The 23,472-nt window shown below is 44.4% G+C and overlaps 1 protein-coding gene and 1 pseudogene across 2 annotated transcripts; both read right to left on the minus strand.

Moving 5' to 3' along the window:
* Positions 1-5,344: 5,344 nt before the first annotated feature.
* On the minus strand, positions 5,345-8,677 carry LOC129355050 (transcription factor JunD-like). 2 transcript variants are annotated; one of them, XM_055024607.1, is made up of 2 exons: positions 8,605-8,677; positions 5,345-7,572 (listed from the first exon to the last, which is right to left on the minus strand). In XM_055024607.1, the coding sequence occupies exon 2, from the start codon at positions 7,481-7,483 to the stop codon at positions 6,527-6,529; it is 957 nt and encodes a 318-aa protein (XP_054880582.1). In that variant the 5' UTR covers positions 7,484-7,572; positions 8,605-8,677; the 3' UTR covers positions 5,345-6,526. The 2 variants fall into 2 exon arrangements, with proteins under 2 accessions (XP_054880582.1, XP_054880583.1); XM_055024608.1 differs by lacking the exon at positions 8,605-8,677 and adding an exon at positions 8,515-8,600.
* Positions 8,678-12,114: 3,437 nt separating this feature from the next.
* LOC129355051 (leukemia inhibitory factor receptor-like) lies at positions 12,115-22,212 on the minus strand (annotated as a pseudogene).
* Between the last annotated feature and the right edge of the window lie 1,260 nt (positions 22,213-23,472).

Consider the following 23,472-nt stretch of genomic DNA (forward strand, 5'->3'; position numbering starts at 1 on the left):
TCAATACAGATTTAGTTAAATATTTAGCTTTCTAGCTAACAATTTTTTTCCTGAAAGTAAAATTTTACTCATTAAATAATTAGCATCAAGCTAAACAATTAGCTTGCTAACTATCTAATTTGGAACTGTGACATTTATAATGAATGAATGTGACTTTAAGAAATAAAGATTTTCTGCTTTAATGACTAAATAACCCAGATTATTGCTGTTAATGTTTCGCTCAACAGTTTAACAGACGGGATTGTGACACATTTAATCTGGATTATCAGGCAGCAGGCCTGGTTTGAAAAGGTTTGTGAAGGTTTTTAAGGCTTTTCAAGGTTTTGAAGATTTTTAAAGATTTGTGAAGGTTTTTAAAGGTTTTTAAAGGTTTTTGAAGGTTTTGAAGGTTTTTAAGGATTATTTTTGCTGGCCTCCTTTATTTGCGAGAATCGTTGGTTGTGAAGAAGGAAAATAATCTTTTTAAAAATATAATCTGGTGCTGAATGAGTTCCTATGAAGCAGATTGGATGTGAGGATTGAACGTTTCCTCGTTCTCTCCAGCTCAGCGAGGGGCGGAGCCTCAGGTGAGGCTCATGAATATTTAATGAGTTGATTTTCCTCCGGGTTTGAGCAGGAAGCTGAAACTAATGTGATTTATCTGAGGCTCTGCTTGTTCCTCTGAAGATATTTAATCCATCCTGACACATTCAACCTAAATATTGGTCTGGGTTCAGTTTCACAGGAAACCGGACCGACCACCATGTTGGTTCTGGACCCACAGAGGAGAAAACGTTCAGTTCATCTTTGCTGCTTCCAACGGAGACATAGGAGGAAAAATGAGCCGCGTCACGTTTATTACTTTCATTAAACCATAAAGAACAACAAATATTTCACCATTTATAGGAGAATAAAACTTTATCTGAGTCATTAATTCGTCCAATCGGAGCTCAGAACGGAGAAGGAAGAAGACAAAACGTTTCGTATTAAAATGAAATGATAAACTTTCACATTTCTAATTTTAATGAGAAAGTTTCTCATCAAACTGAAACAAGTTTTAAAGTTGATTTCTTATGAAATGAAATGAAATTTCTCATTTTTATGAGATTTTCTCTTTTTGCATCTTAAGAAAATTGTCCTGAATTTATGTCCAAGTTTTACAATTAAATATGGAAACATCTAACTGCCAAAAATCGTTCTCATTAAAACAAGAAAGTTTTTCATTTTAGTGTTATTATTAATAAGACGTTTCTGTTTAAATGACACAAACTTCATAATGTTTCAAAACTTCTTGTTTTAACAGGTTTTATCTCATTAAATCGTTAAAATGTTTCTCATCAAGTTTTAGTTTGAACAAGTTTTAGTCTCATTAATGTGAACGTTTGTCGTTAAAGTTTTATGTTTCATTACGATATAAAGCTTTTTGTTTTATTGAAAAACTTTCTCATGTCAACAAGTTTCTGGAAACTTCCTCATGAAATGAGAAAGTTTTGGTTTGAAGTTTTTCTCCTGGTTCTGGTTTTAGTTTCTGTTTGGTTCCAGCTGGACGCAGCTGGATGCAGCTGGACACGTCCAGCGCGTCTCTGCAGGCCCGACGGGACCCGGCAGGTCCACCTGTCCTCAGCGCCGTCTCTTCATGGAGCAGACAGAACCAGAACCAGAACCAGAACCAGAACCAGCTGCGGGCCGAACAAAGCCGCTCCTCTGCTGCTCGGGTTGGTTAAAAGTTTCCGGGTCGAGGTGGGATCGTTCTGGTCCTGTGTTTTAAAGCTTTGTGGTTTTCCATCTGCAGAGTCGAATGAAACTACAATGAGCCTTTCTGACTGCGGCTCCATTCGCTTCACAACATCTTTATTTTTAACAAACAGCATCAGAAAACAGAGTAAAACAACATGACTGAGGAGGAGAGGACACGCCAAGCAGTGTGTGTGTGTGTGTGTGTGTGTGTGTGTGTGTGTGTGTGTGTGTGTGTGTGTGTGTGTGTGTGTGTGTGTGTGGAGGTGTGGGTGGAGGGGGTATTAGTCACCAGAAATGGCACAGAGCCGTTCTCTCTCTCAGTAAGTGGGTCACTCCATCTGGAGCAGAATATGGAAAAAACAGCCACATAATATTTTCTACCAAAACGTCTCAGTAGGAAAATAAAGGAGAAAAAAAACACCTGACAGGTTGAGAGAAACATCAGGACCAAGAAAAGCCTGAACCGACACCTGAACGCTCTGACTGCAGAACCTCTGATGTTCTGCAGAACCTCTGGTGTTCTGCAGAACCTCTGCAGAACACCAGAGGTTCTGCAGAGGTTCTGCAGAACTTCGCTCATCAACTCAATTATCAAAATGACGAGAAAATATTTTCTTCTCACATGAACTGATTTCAGTCACAAACACCTGGAGAAAAATCTCCTGCAGAGCAAACAAACAAAGATGGCCGACGATGAAGAAGAAGAGACATTTATCAGCTTGATCCAGTTCATTAGCTAATCTGATTTATCAATAGTATTGATATGTGGATCGATTCACGCTGGGGATCAATGTCGGCCCGAGGTTTGGTTAATAATATTAATTAATACTAATTTACATTTAACTAACGTAAATTAATATTAATATTAGTTCATATAAACTAATTGTCTTGCAGCCAATTAACATGCAGAAGCATCCAGTCCAATTACACTAATTAATGTTAATTAGTATTGATTCATATTAATTAGTATTGATTCATATTAATTAGTATTGATTCATGTTAATTAGTATTGATTCATGTTAATTAGTATTGATTCTGGATCATTAAAGCTTCATTTCTGCTGACTGAAGCTGGTTTTCTGGACAACGGGTCGGTTCTGCTCCGTCAGCGGGTCGGACCGGCGCCGAGCCGCTCGTTGCTCCTTCAGGGCTCAGTTTCTGTCCGACCGCACAGAGGCGGCGTCATCGAAGGATTTCCTTAAACACGGTTATTAAGTTCTGGTTCTGACTCGGTTTGGCTCACAGACACAAACCGTCTTGACCTTTAACCTTTCAAACATTTTCACCAAACTGCTCAGGAACCAAACGGAGTCGCCGCCGCAGCGTTTCGCCGTGTGACGTAGCGCCGCTTCCGCCTCGCAGCCAATCAGCAGGCAGAAGCATCCAGTCAGCGGTGCCCAACATGCGGCTCGGGGCCTTTTGTGGTCCGTTTGGTGTCCCACAGATTCAGTGACAAATTTAACTCTTCATTAATATTTTCTTTTTAATTTCCTTTTAAAACATTCAACAACTTTTTACTTAAAAACAAAAGAAGTTTTTTCCTGGTCGTTTCTGAGAAACTTTTTTCTTTTTGATGCTGAGAAAAACAAAAAACATGAAAAAAGACATGAAAAGTTCAGAAACACTGCGTTCTTCTCCTCTACATGTTAGTAACATTTAAAACATTTCGTATATAATACTTAGAATTTGCCAGGTTTTGTCTCTTTTTTGATAAATCAAAAGCTCAGAGGTGAAGTTTGGAGTTTCCTTCATTTCCTCAGTTTACAGAAAAACTGAACTCAAAGTTTTGTAATCAGGAAACTTCAGATTTCCCTAATTTCTCAACATGAAACCAACTATTTCACAGTTTTACATCAATTTAAACAAAAATCCAGACATGGACATTTACCACATTATTTAACTCAGTTTATCATCAACAAGCGATAAAGTTTATTTAGAAACAACACAGTCGTGACGGGGTTAAACGTTTCATCACAGAAACACAGGACAGCAGAAATCAACAATAAAAACATAATAAATACAAACATTAATCTGATCAAGTTCTGTACATCTGTGCAAAAATATCATCCTCAGGAGGTAAAAAGCCTCGTTCAAGTTTAAAAATATTTGCTCAACCCGTTAGCAGGAAGGTTTTTCTCCGATCCTCCATGTTGTTTCATTACTGATTTCCATTGTTTCTATAATAACTCACAATCTGAACCAAACAGTCCATGAGAGTAAAGGGTTGATTCGGCTGAAACTTGGTGATAAACGGCTTCATCAGAAAACTTCAACTTCAAACTGAGTTTTATTTACATAAAGTATGAAAAAATCATTTCACCACATGAAGCTACCAAACACTGAAATGATTCCAGTCATGAATTTCTGCTTCCTGATTGGTTTTCTTCAGAAGCCGACATATTGATGCTAACGCGCTGTTGATGCTAACGAGCTGTTGATGTTAACGAGCTGTTGATGCTAACGCGCTGTTGACGCTAACGAGTTGTTGATGCTAACGCGCTGTTGATGTTAACGCGCTGTTGATGCTAACAAGCTGTTGATGCTAACGCGCTGCTTCTGTCAGAAACTTGCAACCAAGAATCTGTCAAACATGTCTCATATGTAAATATTAGGGCTGGTGTTTATAGGAAGCAAAAAAGACTCAAACTAAATTTATTGTGTGAAAAAGCCATGTGACTAGCCACATGCTAGTCACAGTTGCTACATGTTAGTTAGCATGTAAGATGTTATTCACGTTGATTCTGTCTTTTTTCTCACTACTTAATGTTTGAAAAGTGACTTAAATTTTCTGTCAAATCAGATGCTGCATCGGTTCTTCTATGCTAAGCTAACGGTTGGTTGTTTTGCCCAATTTAGAAAACCTTTATGCTCTTTGACAGCTAGCTAGCTGCTTCTGTTTACTGCAAGCAGAAACTCCATCCAACCTTTTCATGTCATCAGTCATTCAGTTCTTATGTTTTCTCTAAAATCACTTTTTAAGATTCATACAGATATTTGGTCTTTTTCAGTTTTATAACGTAAACCAATAACAATTCTCCAACTGCTAGCATGCAAATGCTAACGTTTGGAAAACTTGTCAGACAAGTTCTTCTTAATTTTAAATACATTTAAAAATAAAAACAATTTAAACAGTCGGTTCAAGGAAAAGGTGAAACAAATATACCAGTTAGCTTGTAGCTAACTTCATGTCAGCTGCTGCCTGATAGCTACAGGTTAGCCGCTGTAGTTTTTGTCATGTTAACTTCTGTATCAGCTGCAGTTAGCCGCTGAATTTAGCTTCATGCAGGTTTTTGTATTTAAGCTAAACATGTTTAAAATGTGGATTTAAAGACATAAATACAGGAATATATCAATAAGATGACATTTACATTTCATTAAAACCAAAATAAACCAGAACTGCATCAGTTCTTCTTTTTAAAAGAGGAAATGTTCTTTAAAATACGTGAGCGACATTCTGCTCTTGTATTTCTGAATATTACAAATATTTCAGCTAGATAATCAGTTTTCAGCCACAGAGTCCATATAATTCATGTAAACGATGCTAACGCTAACGCTAAGCTGTGAAAAAGTGGAATAAATACGGTTTTACATTAAAGCTCGGAGGAAAACTATTATTTTTGTATTCAAGTAATTGTGCTTTTTTCAGAGCATCATTAAATATCCCTCCAGGATTTTATGATTGCTTTAGTTATTTTTTGTTTTGCAGTCAATAATCAATTACAGAATTTAGTGACATCATCACAAACTGAACATCAAGTGGAAGTAGGAGCTACTGCCACCTGCAGGTGGGAGGTAGCATCATTTACACACAATGCTTTTGACTATTTTTGTAGGAAATTTGCAATAAAGTCATAATTTTGTTGCAGGATCAGTTAAATTTGTGTGAATTTTTATGAAACCATATAAAACTGGAGGAACAGGTTATTTAAATGTCGTAGAAATCTCCATGCAGGATTCAGAAACAATTACAAAAACTGATCATAGTGACAAAACATAAGCAAATAATTAATTTCAAACTGTCAACAATGAGCTTAGAGTTTAGTCTTGTTTCAAACATAACAGAAAAATTCAGCATCGATCCAAAGATCCATCAAACTGAACCTCCAGTTTAAACCCAGTGAAGCCCAGAAATCTTTAAAATCTATAAAAACCGACGAGAATCTGAAAACGAAACTGGATTCATTGTATATTTATTAACCTGCCAGCCTGACGCCTGCAGGGGGCGTTCTCCTTCTACAGCTTTTATTTTCCACTAATTTTGATCCTAATTCAAAGCATTTCTGTTCATCTAGAAAATCACATCGACTCGTTTCCCGGTCAAAGTTCAGCTCAGAAAATATTTTCTGGATGAAATGAGAATAAAAAGATTTTGCCTGCTGCTGTCAGAGCAGCTGAGCCACAAAACATCTGAATAAATTTACATGAATATTTTCATGTAGGAAGATTAAAAAACATGTTTTCCACCAAAACCTCCATAAAACATCTGATCAAAGTGTTTCATAAATGTGAAGCAGCCAGAAGAAAAGAATCGTATGAATGTTTGTTTCTGCAAAACTGCAAGAAAATATCATCAAGAGAAAATTCCAGTTTCTGCTGGTTTGATGGAAATTCTTCAATTCAATGTTAAAATATGGAAGTTAAATGTTGTTTCTTCAGCTTTAATCCGTTAAAATGTTGGAGCCGGAAACGGGTCGGATGAATCCCGGAAACGGCTTTTAGAGATTCCCAAACCGGAAGCGTTTCTCCGTCTGGCTCCGCCTCCGCTGCAATCCGATTGGCCGACGGTTCCTCACCTGTCCAGGTGTGGTCGCTCAGCAGCTGGAGTCCTCGCTGGCGGACTTGGCGGCTGCGGCCGCCACGGCGATCTGGCAGCCGTTGGTGACGTGGCTCATGACCTTGTGCTTGAGTTGCGCCACCTGCTGGCGCAGCATGGCGGCGGTGGAGGCCAGGTCCGAGTTCTGGTTCTTCAGGACCTTCACCTTCTCCTCCAGGCGGGAGATGCGCTCCAGCTTCCGCTTGCGGCACTTGGACGCGGCGATGCGGTTGCGCAGCTTCTTGCGCTCGGCTTTGATTCGCTCCTGCGTCTCCAGGTCGATGGGGGACAGGGACGGCGGGGACGCGGGGTCGCCGGGCGGGTGGGGGACCTCGGGGACGGTCTGAGGGGCGTCCGGGCCGCGGCTCTGCGGCCCGCCGCCGTATGCCATCTGCCCCCCGGCGTAGGGCATCTGCCCCGGGGGGTAGCTGCCCAGGTTGGTGTAGACGGGCACGTCGCCGCCGGACATCAGGTTCCTCTGGTAGGACGCCGGCGGGGACGCGTGTCCGCCGCCCACCAGCTGGTTCTGCTTGTGCAGGTCGGCCAGCGCCTTGACGAAGCCGTCGGCGAAGCCTTCCTGCTCGTTGGTGGCCTGGCCGCGGTACAGGAAGGGGTTGGCGGCGCCGGGGGCGGGGCTTGTGGACACCAGGCCCTGATTGGACTGGATGATCAGGTGCTCCAGGTCCGGGGACGCCAGCTTCAGCAGGTTCATGTCCGCCGCCGCGGACGAGGAGCCGGACGCCATCAGGGCGCTGCTGCCCGGGAGGCCCAGGTTGCCATGGTTACCGCTCCTTCCGGCCGCGGCGTTGGCTCCGCCCAGGAAGTGGTGGCCGCCGCCCATGGACGCCGCCTTCTTGCTCATCAGCATCTTCCCGCCCGGGTAGCGCTCGAACTCGGACATCGGGCCGAAGCCGGAAGCGGCCGGCGCGTCATCGTGGTAGAACGGAGTCTCCATGGCAACCGTCACGGACAGGCAGAGGTCAAAGGGGAAAGCCGCATAATCCGATTATCCTGAACGTCTCAGCAGATCCACTGACGGCTGAGCTGCAGAGGAAACAGAACCAACAGAACCATCATCAACAGAACCATCAGAACCATCAGAACCATCATCAACAGAACCAACAGAACCATCAGAACCAACAGAACCATCACCAACAGAACCATCAGAACCGTCATCAACAGAACCATCAGAACCAACAGAACCATCAGAACCAACAGAACCATCAGAACCATCATCAACAGAACCATCAGAACCGTCAGAACCATCAGAACCATCATGTGACATGCATTTATACTCAGCCTTTACTCTGATGCCCCCAAATAAAATCTACTTTAAAACATTAAACGTTTAGCGTGGAGGTAGCTGATCTGTAAAAAAAAAAAAAAAAAAGATCTTCTAACGGTCTAGTCAAAGTCTGGACCTGAATCTGTAGAAAGATTTTACAGCTGATGTTCTGCCTCAAGCCTGACTGAGATGGAAATGGAAATGACTAAATATAAATGCACTCCACACTTTTCAGAATTTATTTTCCTTTGATTCATGATTATTTTCTGCCACATAAAATAAAACAAACTGAAGTTATAAAAAGGATAAAAAGTCAAAATGTTGCAGTTTGAAACAATTAAATCTCTAATGAATCATTTTGATAATAAAGACAATAAACAGTTTTTACCGCCATTTAAAGGCCATCATTACTGAGCGGCGCCCTCTGGCGGACAGATGAGGCAACAGCAGCTGAACGCTGTCGGTCCGAACCGAACTCTTTCTAAACCACGTTTGTTTCATTTCCTTTCTATTTCAAATAAAGAGTTTTAGTTTGATCATCAGACTTAATACAGAAAACATGATGAATGAACGAGTCACTGAAACCACATTTAAAAATGTTTCTGCATTAAATACAAGAGAAAACGAAATAAATGAATAAATCTGTTGAATGTTTCAGTTTCTGCTGAAACCATGAAACAAAAGCAGCGAAACAAAAAAACCTGGATTCAAGTCAACCTGCGAGGCTCTGCGTTAAAAACCGGATCAAGTTCCAATAAGTTCAGAGGAACCGACACATCATCCGGACTCACCTGCAGAACCTCCGAACCGGTACCGGAGCGGAAAAACCCGGAGAGACGAGAGAGACGAGAGGAGAGGAGGAATAATGTTTGATAATCTGGAAGAGAGAGAGAGAGAGAGCGGGGTGAGTCAGAGTCAGACTGAACACACACACACACACACACACACACACACACACACACACACACACACACACACACACACACACACACACAGTGACTCACCATGATGTTTTCTCCTCATTTACACATTTATAGTGAAGTTCAGGTTAAATGTCAGATTTTCTCTCAGCCTGAAAATTAACTAAAATATCATCAGAATCATTTTAATGGTCCGACTGGTTTATTAAAACCCAGAAGTTCTGCTTTGGTTCTGCTTTGGTTCTGCTTTGGTTCTGCTTTGGTTCTGCTGGGGAGCCGCAGACGGAGCGTTCACGCATTGCAGCGGAAAGTTGAGTGGAGGGAAAAAGTGTGGTGGAAGAAGAAATGACTTCAGCTTTAAGAGACACAGATGAAGTTAGAACCGAACCAGAACCTTCTGGACCAGAACCAGACTGCTGCTCAGTCCAAACGTCTCTTTTCAAATGAATATTTTAGATTTTATTCATGAATCGAGGTCTGAGAGTCTGGAGGAAGAGCAGAGAATCACCTGCTGGTTCTGGTCCACCAGAACTTTTTATCATGGTCCAAACGCTCTGACCAGCCTGTTCCCCTCCTGGCCTGTGGGGGCGCTGCACCAACAACCACTGCAGGAAACGACACTAAAACCTCTGAAAACACCGAGAGCAACTTCCTGTTTCACCAGATGAACCAAGATGGAGGCGTCAGAGTTTAGTGATTTCTCTTTAGTCTTTGGCCGAAGACCAGGAGCCATTTCTGATGCTAGCGCTAGGCTAACATGTTAGCTTTGGTTGGATTTACCCAGAATGCCTTGCACTGAAGTCCATCTTGGAATCAGTGTTCTCCTCAGCCGAACTGTAAACAGGTCAAAGTTCATACCAGAACCGGACTTCCTCGAGAAACGGACTGGAGTTCCTCTTCAGTTCTGGAAACTCCTCTGAACCGGGTCAAACCGGACAGAACCGAGTCAAACCGGGCAGAACCGGGTCAAACCGGACAGAACCGAGTCAAACCGGGCAGAACTGGGTCAAACCGGACAGAACCGGGTCTGGACCAGAATCTGATCCTGTCTGTCACTAAATGATGAGCTTCACAGAATGAAGTCTGAAAACAGACGGTTGTGTTTGTTTCTGTCACAGTAATTACTGTAACTATAGGTGGAGCAGCAGAACACACACACACACACACACACACACACACACACACACACACACACACACACACACACACACACACACACACTGTGGCCTCACAGCCAGTCTAAGGACAGATGACTGAGGAAAGTCAACTAAACTGTTTTGGTATTTTAACAATGTTTTATAAACACACTGAAACATTCATAGAGTTAACATTAGGTCTGGACTTTGACTAGGCCGCTCTACCAAATAAACCTGCTTCTAATCAGTCAGGAGTTGATGACTCCTGAACAGTTAGCTTCTGGGCGATGCTACAGAAACCTTTTTATAATTTAGCATAAATGCTGGACATCATCCGGCTGATTTTAGTTCTTAAGGACGGATGACTCGACAGCCATTTTACGATGCTAGCTACGTTAGCTTTATAAAGCAGTTAATCAGAAATTGGAGCATCAGATAAAAATTCATTTAGTTATTTTATAGCATATTTACTAATAGTTTAAAAAAACAGATTTGATTTTATAATGAAAATGATTTCGATCATTTCTTACTGCAGGTTTTCTTCTAGGTTTGTTCTGGATTTAGGCTCCACTGGCTTCCCCGTCCCTTAGCATGATGCCACCACCCTGCTGGGAATGCTCCACTTTTTGCATTTAAGAAAAATTTTTCTTTCTTTCATCAAACTAATTTCTGCAGACTTTCTCCACCTGAGCTGCGGCTCTCTGCAGCTCCTTCAGACTCAAAATGAGCTCATTTTGCTTTCAGTTTATTTCAGTTTCAACTTTAATTGCATTAAAATCAGAATTTCTGATTTATTTTTCCTCTAAGCCTCATTTTTCCATCTTCGTTATTAGAGCCGTTTCCAGGAGTGAAGATGCTTCGGATTTCTGACCGCTTGGTTTTCCTCTAACATCTGGAAGTCGTTAGCGGCGCTGACATCACTGCAGCCAGCAGGCGCTGACGTCGAGCGGTCGGGACACCAGGAGAGTTCAGGCTTCGCTTCGGCAACGACGTCAAAGAGCAAACATCCAAACACACAGAGGTTTCCATCTGGAGGACGAGCAGAACGCTGCAAAACGCTGCAGAACGCTGCAAAACGCTGCAGAACGCTGGAGGGGAACCAGGAGGGAAAACCGAATGCTGCTCAGATGAAGATGAGGATATGAGGATGAAGATGAGGATGAAGATATGAGGATGAAGAGGAGGATGAAGATGAAGATGAGGAGCTTCCTCAGCCTGCTTGGATCCAGTTTGTTGTGAAAACCCGTCAGTCGAGTCGAGTTCTGCTATTTTCTCCCCAAATCTACAAACATTTCATTAAAACCCAGAAAGTTCTGAACATGTTTCTATTTTCTGCTTCTAAATAATTTAACTTAAAATAATTTATTCATTCCAAAAAGAAGCCAAATAAAATATCAGTTTCTCTCAGAGTTGTTGAGATCTCCAGTAGCAGTCAGTCTTGCAAAGAATCTGAAGAGGCCTCTGACTGAAGGCTAACGCTGACATGCTAGCAGCTTAGCATCCAGCCATCTGCTGCTAATCCAGCTCCTTTTTTTGCTGCTCCTGTTTACATCCTGTTGGTTCAGAGATGCTGGAGTCGGGATACAATGGCGAAGATTTCCTCCTGCTCTACATCCATGACCCTTCTGCTCTGGGATTTGGGGTCAAAGTTCAAGTATTAATCTAGATTTTTAGAGGCTAAACTAGCCGCTCCTAGTTGTACAAAAAAACCTCGTTGCCACGGTTACGCGTCATAAAACTGTCTGAAGTAGACAAAAAAAAGAGAAAACCTATTTCCATGGGCTCAGAACCAGAACCAGAACCTTCATAATGAAAACCAGACGATGTTAAAACAGATTCACATCAAAATAAACTTTTTATCTCTTTGTTGTTTTTCTTACATTTTATCAAAGATCAAAATATCATAAATCAACTTGAAGCAAATTTTTTGATTGTAATTCAGTCACAGGTTCGATTCCTGGCCTGGCGACCTTTGACCTTCCCTCATCACCCACATTCCTGTCAATTAAGTATCAAATAAGGGTCACTTAAAAAAACTCAAAGATCATTGTGAATTATGAGCTGAATGTATTTTTACGTTAGTTGGGTAAAAATTAATCCATATTTTGCTTCTCACTCCAGAAACAAGAAACAAATATGATTTAGTTGTGATTTATGATCATTTTTGACTTTATTCAGGTTTACACTCAGAAACACAAACTATTTATTTCTGAAAAATACAAACACAAAAAACTGTTAAATTCAATCATTTTATAATCAGTTTGTTTAATAATTTTTTTAAATTCCACAAAAACTTAAAGCTGCTTCAGTGTTTATTCGCCAAAACATAAAAAAGAATAAAGAAAATAAACTTTCTGTAGCTCTGGTGCCCCCTGCTGTTCACTCTGCGTCATCACAGCTGCTCAGTAAAAACCAGCAGGATTTATTTACAGCAAAAATAATTTACAGATTTAATATCTACAAACATTTCAACTTTGACGGTTGTTGAATTTAAGCTGCTTTAAAAGAACAGCAGAAAAACGAGTCCAAGTCCTAGTCCAAGTCCTCCAGCTGCCAGACATTTAAAACATCAGAACATGTCTCAGAATCAGAACCGCTTAAAATGTTGACTGAACATTTCAGAAAACATTTAAAGTTTTTCATATTCAGGATGGTTTCAAATGTCATTTAGAAATGTAATTGGAAGGAAACTAGCATATATGCTACATACTACCTTGGAGGCTACATACTAGCATATATGCTACATACTAGCTCGGAGGCTACATACTAGCATATATGCTACATACTAGCTTGGAGGCTACATACTAGCATATATGCTACATACTAGCTTGCAAGCTACATACGGTGTGACGTTAGCTGCCCTCATTTTCAGATTTCAGTGATAAATTTGACTGTTTGTTATTTTTTCCTGATTCTCTCACTTGTTGTTTCTCCCAGTAACATTTTGTTGTTTTCATTCCTAGTTTAGTGATTCTGTTTCCTCTCTCCTGTCGCCACATGCTTGGACAGTAATGTTGGTGATTGTTGTCATCCTGTGACAAACTGCAGGGGTTTTATTTTGAAGTTCTGATGTTTGGATCAGATTTGATTCACCTGATTCAGTCTTCATGTTTGGCTCATTGGGTCGTCCAGATGTACTCTGAAACACAGATGAAGGGTTTCTGGGCCGCCTGGTTCTGACCAAACACCTCAGCCATGGTCTGGGGGTGGTAGTTGCTTGGCCTCTCCGCCGGCCTCAGCCCCGGCCCTGACTCCGGCCCCGGCGCCGGCAGGTTGTACGTCAGGTTGGGGAACACGGTGGAGGCGGCGCGGGGGCTCTGCAGGGCCGGGTTGTTCCAGTAGAGGGGCGGAGCCGGTGGAATCAGAGCCATGTCTTCCTGGTCGGTGTTGTTGTTGTTCAGCGGCTCTGCAGGTTTGAGGATCAGCTCTGGGACGGCCATGTCGTCCTCGCCATGGCAACCCAGGCCTGACTGAAGGTAAGGGTCAACGCTCTTGACCTGGGAGACATCGAGACGTCTTCATCACTTCACAGCAAAACTAGATCATTCATTTTAATGTTTTATTTTCAGTATTTAACATGTAGACAGAAATATTCTGAGATGTTTACAGTAGATTCATTTTGCAAAGTTATTTAAAAAATGATGAATGTTCCGTATTTTATGGAACTTTCAGTCTGAACTCACAGGCGAAGTGAACCAGTCGGCCATGTTGGGCTTCGGGATCTCAGGGTAAAACTTCTCCTTGACGCTGTTGGGTCAGAGAGACAAAGTCAGAGACGAAACGATGGGTTCTGTTTGGTTCTGTCCGGGTCCGGTCTCTCACCAGGCCCAGTGTCTGTAGCCCAGGACTGTGATGAGGAAGAGGAGGATGAAAACGGCGCCCAGGGAGATGAAGATGTTGCTCAAATCGTCTGCAGGAGAAAAACATTTCAGAAAAACAGTAAAAATGATCCGGATCAATCAGTTTTCATTAAATGTGAAACCGTCTGACTGCAGCGTGAAGCTTCGTCTTCCTGCTTGAATCTTTAATTCTTGCCTCTGGTTCTAATATTAATAATTTTCACTGTCAGACAGTTGTCTTGATGTGTAACCGCGGCAACGAAGAATTGTGTTTTACAGCGGATTAGCATCTGAACTTTGACCCGAGTCCTTCCTTTCATTGTTTATTTGATACAAACATGAAGATAAACAATCTGATGCGTCTCAATGTTTATAATTTATTCCCCTGAACTGAAAGTTTATTTAGAAATGATTTTGTTCTGGTTCTTCTTCAGCCTGGAAGTGAATATTTTAATCTCAGTTTTGTTTTTAAAGCCAAAGTTAAAAACTCCTAACAGAGAAAATGTTTTACTGCCAGGACTGGTGATGCATCATGAGGACAATAGAAGATCTTTGAAAAACAAAATGGATGAATTTCAAATATGAATATTACAGTTATAATGTAATCTCTTGGCGCCTGGCTGCAGCATTGTACCCCCCACTGCAGCATCATACCCCTACTGCAGCATCGTACCCCCTACTGCAGCATCGTACCCCCTACTGCAGCATCATACCCCCTACTGCAGCATCGTACCCCCTACTGCAGCATCGTACCCCCTACTGCAGGATTGTACCCCCTACTGCAGCATTGTACCCCCCACTGCAGCATCATACCCCCTACTGCAGGATTGTACCCCCCACTGCAGCATGATACCCCCTACTGCAGCATCGTACCCCCCACTGCAGCATCATACCCCCTACTGCAGCATCGTACCCCCTACTGCAGCATCGTACCCCCTACTGCAGCATTGTACCCCCTACTGCAGCATTGTACCCCCACTGCAGCATCATACCCCCTACTGCAGGATTGTACCCCCCACTGCAGCATGATACCCCCTACTGCAGCATCGTACCCCCACTGCAGCATCGTATCCCCTACTGCAGCATCGTACCCCCCACTGCAGCATCATACCCCCTACTGCAGCATTGTACCCCCCACTGCAGCACCGTACCCCCTACTGCAGCATCGTACCCCCTACTGCAGCATCGTATCCCCTACTGCAGCATCGTATCCCCTACTGCAGCATCGTATCCCCCACTGCAGCATCGTATCCCCTACTGCAGCATTGTACCCCCTACTGCAGCATTGTACCCCCCACTGCAGCATCATACCCCCTACTGCAGGATTGTACCCCCACTGCAGCATGATACCCCCTACTGCAGCATCGTACCCCCCACTGCAGCATCGTATCCCCTACTGCAGCATCGTACCCCCCACTGCAGCATCATACCCCCTACTGCAGCATTGTACCCCCCACTGCAGCACCGTACCCCCTACTGCAGCATCGTACCCCCTACTGCAGCATCGTATCCCCTACTGCAGCATCGTATCCCCTACTGCAGCATCGTATCCCCCACTGCAGCATCGTATCCCCTACTGCAGCATCGTACCCCCTACTGCAGCATCGTATCCCCACTGCAGCATCGTATCCCCTACTGCAGCATCGTATCCCCTACTGCAGCATCGTATCCCCTACTGCAGCATTGTATCCCCTACTGCAGCATCGTATCCCCCACTGCAGCATTGTATCCCCTACTGCAGCATCGTATCCCCCACTGCAGCATCGTATCCCTACTGCAGCATCGTACCCCCTACTGCAGCATCGTATCCCCCACTGCAGCATCGTATCCCCTACTGCAGCATCGTATCCCCTACTGCAGCATCGTATCCCCTACTGCAGCATTGTATCCCCTACTGCAGCATCGTATCCCCCACTGCAGCATCGTATCCCCTACTGCAGCATCGTATCCCCTACTGCAGCATCGTACCCCTACTGCAGCATCGTATCCCCCACTGCAGCATCGTATCCCCTACTGCAGCATCGTATCCCCTACTGCAGCATCGTATCCCCCACTGCAGCATCGTATCCCCTACTGCAGCATCGTACCGCCTACTGCAGCATCGTATCCCCTACTGCAGCATCGTAACCGCTACTGCAGCATCGTATCCCCTACTGCAGCATCGTATCCCCTACTGCAGCATCGTATCCCCTACTGCAGCATCGTATCCCCTACTGCAGCATTGTATCCCCTACTGCAGCATCGTATCCCCTACTGCAGCATCGTATCCCCTACTGCAGCATCTCTGCCAGTTTTCCGACTAAACAGAAACCATGGAAACCGTCATGGCCGCTTGTTTTGCGCTGCAGTGGGAGGAAGTGGCGTACCCTGGTCGTTCAACACAACCTGTAAGGTGGTGTTGCCGTATGCTCCGCCCGCGGTCAGCGCGCCACGATGAAGGTGTAGGAGCCGCTCTGCAGGTTGCTGGCGGTCAGCCTGGAGTCCGCTGGGTTTTCTGAACCAGAACATGAAAAAAACTCAGATTTATAAAATCAGCCTTCAGGAGCAGCTCAGAGTGAACCTGACGCCTCACAGCGAGCGTTACCTGAGGTCACGCTGATGCGTTTACCACCGTTTTCAGAGTAATACAGCAGGACGTATCCATGGATACAAGCAGGCTGCTCTCTGAGAGGAACTGGATCCCAGTAGATCTCCACATCAGAGCCGTGCCGAGTGTAGAACAGAGACTGAAAGAGCTTCGGTTGGCTTTCTGGAACTGAGAGGACAGTAAAGCGTCAGGGAATGACGTCTATGCTAACGCTGCTAGCCGCTGCTAACACTGCTAGCCGCTAACGCCTCACGTTTCTCTGTGAAGAAGACGTCCATCCTCTGCAGGAGCAGCGGAGCGCCGCTGGTGCAGGCGTAGATGGAAACCAAGTATCTGCGCCCAGCTGCGTCGTTCTCTGAGGACGAACCAGAGGACATGTCAACGGGACGGACAGACCAGCTGAGGACTTTACTGGATCATGGACTGGATCTCACTGGGTTTTATCCTGACTCTGTCCTGACTGGGAGGCAGCTTTACCCAGTCAACAGGATCACCCTCTAATGCTGGAAACCAGTCCACGATGTAGCCACAGATAGCTTCTGGACGGTGGAACCAGGACAGGTCGAGTCCCCCATCACTCCAGTGAAGCAGGTCAGGTTCATACTGGTTTCAACTGAAAACAGAGACACTGGAGGTCAGATGTGGAGAAGAGGAAGTTCTGGTCTGACCAAAGGAACGAGCGAACGGCCCAGAACTTTCTGATCATCAGGAGGAGCCAGCAGTTACAGCCGAACGACTGAAATCTGAAAGGTTTCATCTGGATCTGGAAACCAACCGGACTTCTGCCTTCCTGACAAACCCAGCAACCGCTGTTTGGGTCTCAAGCTGTGATTGTCAGCCTGGACTGAAAGACCAAACCTGAAGCCGTCTCTATGACTGAAGATCAGGGGAAAAATCACCAAAGTGTGAGAAAAATAACCTTCAAAAGCTTTGAGCCTGGAGAACTGTTGATCTAAGCAACTTTTAAAGCTTACAGAGAATGTCTGAGTCAGAGAACAAACGCAGAGCGGAGATTTAGAAACACTTGAATCATGATTGTAAAAATAACTGAGTGTTTCTCTACTGGTCAGACGGTCAGCGCGTCTCAGAGCCCGGATCTCAGCCATCTCTATAAAAACACCGACTCAGCTCCATCGTACCTGGACCGGCGGCGGCGACGGCGACGGTCGACGGCGGGGAGCGGCCATGCTGGTTCTTCGCTGTTACCGTGACGACAGGACCCCCCCGTTCAAAGTGAACTCATGAACGCTGGCGTTGACTTCCTCCTTGTGGAGCTGATCCGAGCCGCTGGTTCTGGTCCAGGTTACTTCATATCCGGTGACGTCTCCGTGGCTCTGATGGGCCAGAAGCTTCTGCAGAAACAGCCGCAGTGCAGTCAGACTACAACCAGCAGCTTCCAGAAACACACCGACATGAAAGCGATCGACTGTCATGCGCTCAGAAACAGGAAGTCGTCCAGCAAAGTTTCCTTTCACAATAAAGTTGCGCAAATTGAAGCTGTGAAAGCAAATCTGTTGAATGAAAACTGACAAAAATCAAGTTCTTTGATAAAAAGTTGTTGTCAGCGTGACATATGGTCCTGAGAAAGTGTTTCTCAGAACCACTTTCACGGGTCACATGATCAAAAATCAGATGTTTCTACTGGTGGAAACGCAGAAGAAGACGACAGGAAGTGGTCGGAGGGGATGCTTTGTTTTCTCCACCACAGTTCATTAATAGTTGTGTTTAAAACATGTCGAATCCATAATCCTTCTGCCAAATGTCCGACTACAATTTCCCCAAAGCGCCGCAGACGTAGCCGCCACAGGTAGGCGGGGCTTGTCGCTCCAACGCCTGAATGAGACGCAGGCGGCTCTTCTGGTTGTTTTAATCTACAATGACGTGTTTTTCATCAGACGAAGATTGCTGCACATGCCTGCAATAAACAGGAAGTGGAGGTTAACTAGCAAGGACCAAACATCTCAGGGAAACAAAGAATCTCCAAACCGATCTGGACGTTTCTCTGGGCTTCGTGCCTCTGGTAAGGCACTGTGAGCCAAGTCAGGACTACGTGTTTCTGAGATGTTTCCATCTCAGAAACGTTAAAAGAATCATCTCAAGAGAGCATGGGAAGTTTAGTAAAGTTGAGGAATTATTTTGAATGTTGCCGTTTCTAATCTTCACATTGATGAAACAGGGTTAGCATGAGCGTCTGAAACCGTAACGTTAGCAGATCTTCACTCTGCAGAAGCTGAAGACTCACCTTCCACACTATCACAGTCTGGCTTCCCTTCTTCTGCATCCACACATCCAGAGCATCAGGAACTGCAGAGCCCACAGGTCAGTGACTCACTGTTCACACTCATCGCTGAGTTTCTGTGTCTTCTTCAGAAACTCACCATCACCCTCAGTGTGGAAGGAAACGCTGCTCCAGTCGCTCCACTTCCAGAAATGTTGAGCTGTTCCACACCGAACCTTCACCTCATATTTCCAGTTTGGTCTCAGATCAGTTAAAACTGCCGCCTTCAGTCCGACTCCATGTCTGATCTGCGATTTGATCTGTGTTGATACATCAGAGATTAAACGTAATGTTTTACTGTCTGACGTCTCTTTCCTGTAAACGTACGGATCCGTCTGAGACGTTGGTCTGGCAGCTCAGGTTCAGGTTGTGGTACTGCTGCACCGTCCAGCTCCAGCTCAGCCTCACACTCCTGGCTTTAACGTCACCAACGGCGAGATCATGTGGAGCAAACATGTGAACTGAAACACACAGAGACCGTTAGCCGGCTGGTTTTAAGTTTGAGCTGGTAGCGGCGGCTAGCTGCACCTCTTCTGGTCAGATCTGCAGAGTCGTGCAGCTCCACCTTTCCAAGAGCGTTCTGAGCTGTCAGAGTCCAGTTCCTCTCTCCGCCTCCAATCCTCCTTTTTAGAGCATCTAAACTCCGAACCGGTGACATGACCTGCAAGACCAAAACAAGGTTTAGGTCTGGACTTTGACTGGGCCATCACAGTCATCCTGCTGCACATTTGCTGCTGTTTTTGGGATCATTTTCATTGTTTCATGTTTTTGTGGGATTATTGCATTTGTAGACTTGCTGACATGCTATTTCACAAACTTGATTTATGCTAACATATTAGCATAGTACACAGCTTGTCAGATGCTAAATTGCTAATTCTTCATTCTCAAATCTGCTAAAATACCAATTAGTCAGTGAGACAGACTAACTTTTACACCTTTCATATCTATAAAGGAACAGAAATCCAGGCTAACATATTAGCATGTTATTTAGCCAGTTAGATATTAGACAAACATGCTAGCAAGCCGGTCTCTGGTTGACTCAGAGACTGAAAGGTCAATACTGTTTCTAGAGAGAAGAAGCTTTCTCCTTCAGCACTACTATGCAGCCATACTGGTTCAGGGTCATGACCTTTAACCTGCTAACTGATCCTGACTGAGATGTTTTCCTTTTGGAGAAATAATCTTTCAGTCCTCAGCTGGTCAGGATGTAACCCTTCCCAGACTGATGTGCAGTTGCTGACTGAAGGTCAGCGCTAACCTTTGACCCTCCATTGTTCTACTGACATCATTTCCTTTTACCTTCCATCCAGCTGATAACTTGTCGGATTCATGAATTTCACCATCTGTCTCTTCGTTCCAAAAGCATTCCACTGACTCCAGATCCCGAGTTTCACACTCCAGGTCTTTGTCTCCCGGCGGGTCTGATTCAGGGAACGCACAGAAACCAGTCTGAGCTTTCTCACCAAACGGAGGGAACTCAAGGGAACGCCATTTCTTACTTACAGCGATGTAAACGGCAGCTCCGTACTCTGTTCACTGATTTGGTTTTACAGCGGACATCTTCCATGACGGGTTCCAGCCGCACAGTCAGGCTGTATCTCTGCTCGCTGATCTTGGTGATGTTGCCTTGTCCATCCAGATGCATTTGGTCGAACTGACCGTCCGGGACGATGCAGCAGAAGGTGGCCAAGCTGCCAGCCTCCATCAGCGCGTCCTGGGGGAAGACGTTTCCTCTGAAGGTGTTTTTGTCTGCAGAAGAGAAGATCGGGGTAAAACCACAGGAGGCCCATACGGAGTACCGCAAGGCTGAGCCCCGGAACCCTCCTGTCCATTTCCTACAGGCTCACGGCGGATCAGGTCATGAGTTACCATGGCAACCTTGTGACGTCACCGGACCACCAGTCAGCGCAGAGTCTGAGTCAGATCTAGAGCTACAGATCTGCCAGGAACCAGAGGTCAGGCTGACCTCTGACCTCTATCAGCTGAAGAACATTTTCAGGACCTGCTGCTGTTGCCATAGCAACCCTCCAGCCCTCTCAGGCCCTCTGGTTCTGCTCTGCATCCAGAACCAGAACCAAACACAGAGAGGCAGCATTCAGCTTCTATGCTCCAACTACCAGAAAACTGTAAAACAGCCGAAACCAGACGGACCCGGCTGGTCGGAGCCGATCCAGTACCTGGAACGTTTGCTTATTTACGCTGATGATGGCGTCGATAATTTAACTATCAGTTCTAGTATTGATTTGACAAGGACTGTTGGGTTCTGAGGTACTGACCCGGCAGAGTCCGTTCCTGGTCCAGCCGGCTGGTCTGGTTGTTGATTTGGGCTCTCAGCCTGAAGGTGTGAGCAGCGCAGTCCATCGGCAGCGGAGACGTCCACTTCCAGGAGTGGGTCGACCCGATGAGGCCCGGCGCCACCCAGACTCCGTCCTGAAAGGTTTGCCCAGCGGGTCAGAGGCAGCAGGCCCAACGGGCCTTCATCAACCCAGTCGGGTCAGACTCACCGAGTGAACTTCCTGGTTCTCAACCAGAACCGTCAGGTTGTAGAGAATCGGGTCGTTCAGAGCCGAGCAGGACGCGTCGTCTTGCCACTCAACCAGAACCGTCTGGTCCGATCGGCTGACGGTCAGGTTCTGAGGCCCGCATTGAGAAACACCTGAGGAAGGACAGAAAACGCTCCAGAGCTCAAGGTTTTGATCTCCACTGAAGAATCAACATTTTTACTGAGCAGCGTTTGGAGCCGAGTCGGTGACCCGCTGACCTCCGGCAGGTCGGGTGACGGGCCGCTGGGTTTTTGAGTTAGAAATGTTGACAGGAAATATCACTTGATAATTATGTATTATTGGAAAACTATAAAGTCTTAAAATGCCAACATTTTAAAAAGACTTGAATAAATAAACAAAGCTCAGCCTGGTGGGAGCACAACTAAAGCCTGGTGACCGCCAGGCTGGTGACCCGCCAGGCTTTAGTGGGGAAAACCTGCTGAGTTCAAACCTTTGACTTGGATTTAATCTGGACAACGAGCCACAAATATTCACAAAACCACAAAGAAAAAAGCCAGGATGTGAAAAAATGAAATTATGATGAAGCCACAATAATACAAGAATAAAATTATAACAATATGAGAAAAAAAATCACCATGTCATTAGAATGAAGCAAAAATCTGAGAAAAAACTCATATGACACTAAAGTTGAAATAATAAGAAAAGTCATAATATTAGTGAGTAAAGTAGTAATTTTATAATTCCAGCACAAATACAAAAATATGTTTTACAAATAAATAAATGTTTAACATTTTAATAATCAGCAGTAGAAACGATTGAATCCGTTTCTAAATAAATGATTTTTCTGATCTGACGGTCGATTCCCTTTCAAAGCAGTGAAAACATTAAACACGTTCTGCCTTCAATCCAGAGCGACGGGGAAACTCACCGGTTTGGTTCTGTTGACTCAGCTGGATCAGAACCAGCAGCAGAAACCAGAACCGGATCATTTTAATCCTGATTTGCTCCCAGATGCTGTCGATCCGTAACCGGGACGATCCGCAGAGATTCAGCTGTCAGAGGGAAACTTCCAGCTGTGGTTCTGACCCGTTAGCAGGCAGAACCGAGCCGCGCAGGCTGATCCAGTGAGTGTTGTGTTCCTCCCAGTAGCCAATCAAACCCTGGAAGTTCATTGCAGTTGTGAAATCCATGAGGAGTTCAAAGCAGGAAATGCAGCCGCTGCATTCCTGGAACAGTTAGTCAGAGCGGCCGGATTGGACCTGCAGAACCGAGCGACGGGAAATGATTCAGACTGAAACTAAAAACAACAGCAGGTTTAATGCTCCAGAATCTGAACATCTGATTCCACAGAAAACCAGCAGCGGTTTGGATCAGAACCAGAACCAGTCAGATTCATGATGCAACAAGTTTCCTCCGACTGAAGGATCCAGTTCAGGAAGCTGAAAGCAGAACCACTCAGGACGTTTCCACGTCAAATAAAACCTGATTTATGCATCAGATCAGCTGCAGGTACCTTCATATCAATGTTTAATAACCAGGCTGCAAAATCCTCTGGCAATTTCATAGTTTATGGAAAACATGAATAAACCTGGAGATGAAAACAAGGAGTCTGAATATTACTATTAAATAAACCTTCAAATTCAGCCTCCAGAAGAAACACTTTTTATCTCTTAAGTGTTTGGTTAATGTCACTAAAATAACTATTATTTACTAATAATCTTCCCCAATTCAGCTACAGTTCAGCAATGGGGTTTTATTTAGAGGCATCAGAGTAAAAGGGGCCACTTCCTGCTGGTTTGTCCCATAAAATCCCAGTAAAACAAACTGGATGAAAAGTGGAGAAAGTTTAAACTTCTGCTTGGTTTCCATGTGGAAATGAATCCACGTTTCTCTGATTAGCTTGATGCTGGTTTCCCAGAGCGGCTGGCAACTTATTCCATCAGCAGAAGAAGAAAGTGAGTCATGAACCCGATCGGATCCTCAGAACCAGAGCAAACGGGTCGGATTACAGCCCAGCCGACTCCTTCACAGCCTGCTGGGAAAATCCATCATCAGATAGATTTATACTGGAGACTTGATGGTTTCCTGCTGCATGTTTTCATTTGTTACAACGAAACGGTTTGATTTAGCAGAATCACTGCTTCACTGAGGAAACGTCAGAAAGTTTCTCCACTCAGAATAACAGAAATAAAATCCTGTCTTTATGAGAAAGTTTCACTTCTTCTGTTTTTGGGTAAAATAATTACATGTAAGAGTTATCTTATATTTCTAGATCAAGAAGATTTGGTTAAATGTTATTTTTACTAAAAGCACTGCAAACTGAGACATAGAAATATATAGAAATATACACACAGAACCTTCTGTAAGTATTTATAAGTTTTATATCGACAGTATT

This window comes from Poeciliopsis prolifica, unplaced genomic scaffold (assembly GCF_027474105.1).
Source record: "Poeciliopsis prolifica strain line A6 unplaced genomic scaffold, Auburn_PproV2 SCAFFOLD123, whole genome shotgun sequence".
Lineage (NCBI taxonomy): Eukaryota > Metazoa > Chordata > Actinopteri > Cyprinodontiformes > Poeciliidae > Poeciliopsis > Poeciliopsis prolifica.

Coding starts and splice junctions, on each gene's coding strand:
- LOC129355050 (XM_055024607.1), bottom strand. CDS start 7,483: ATGGAGACTCCGTTCTACCACGATGACGCGCCGGCCGCTTCCGGCTTC.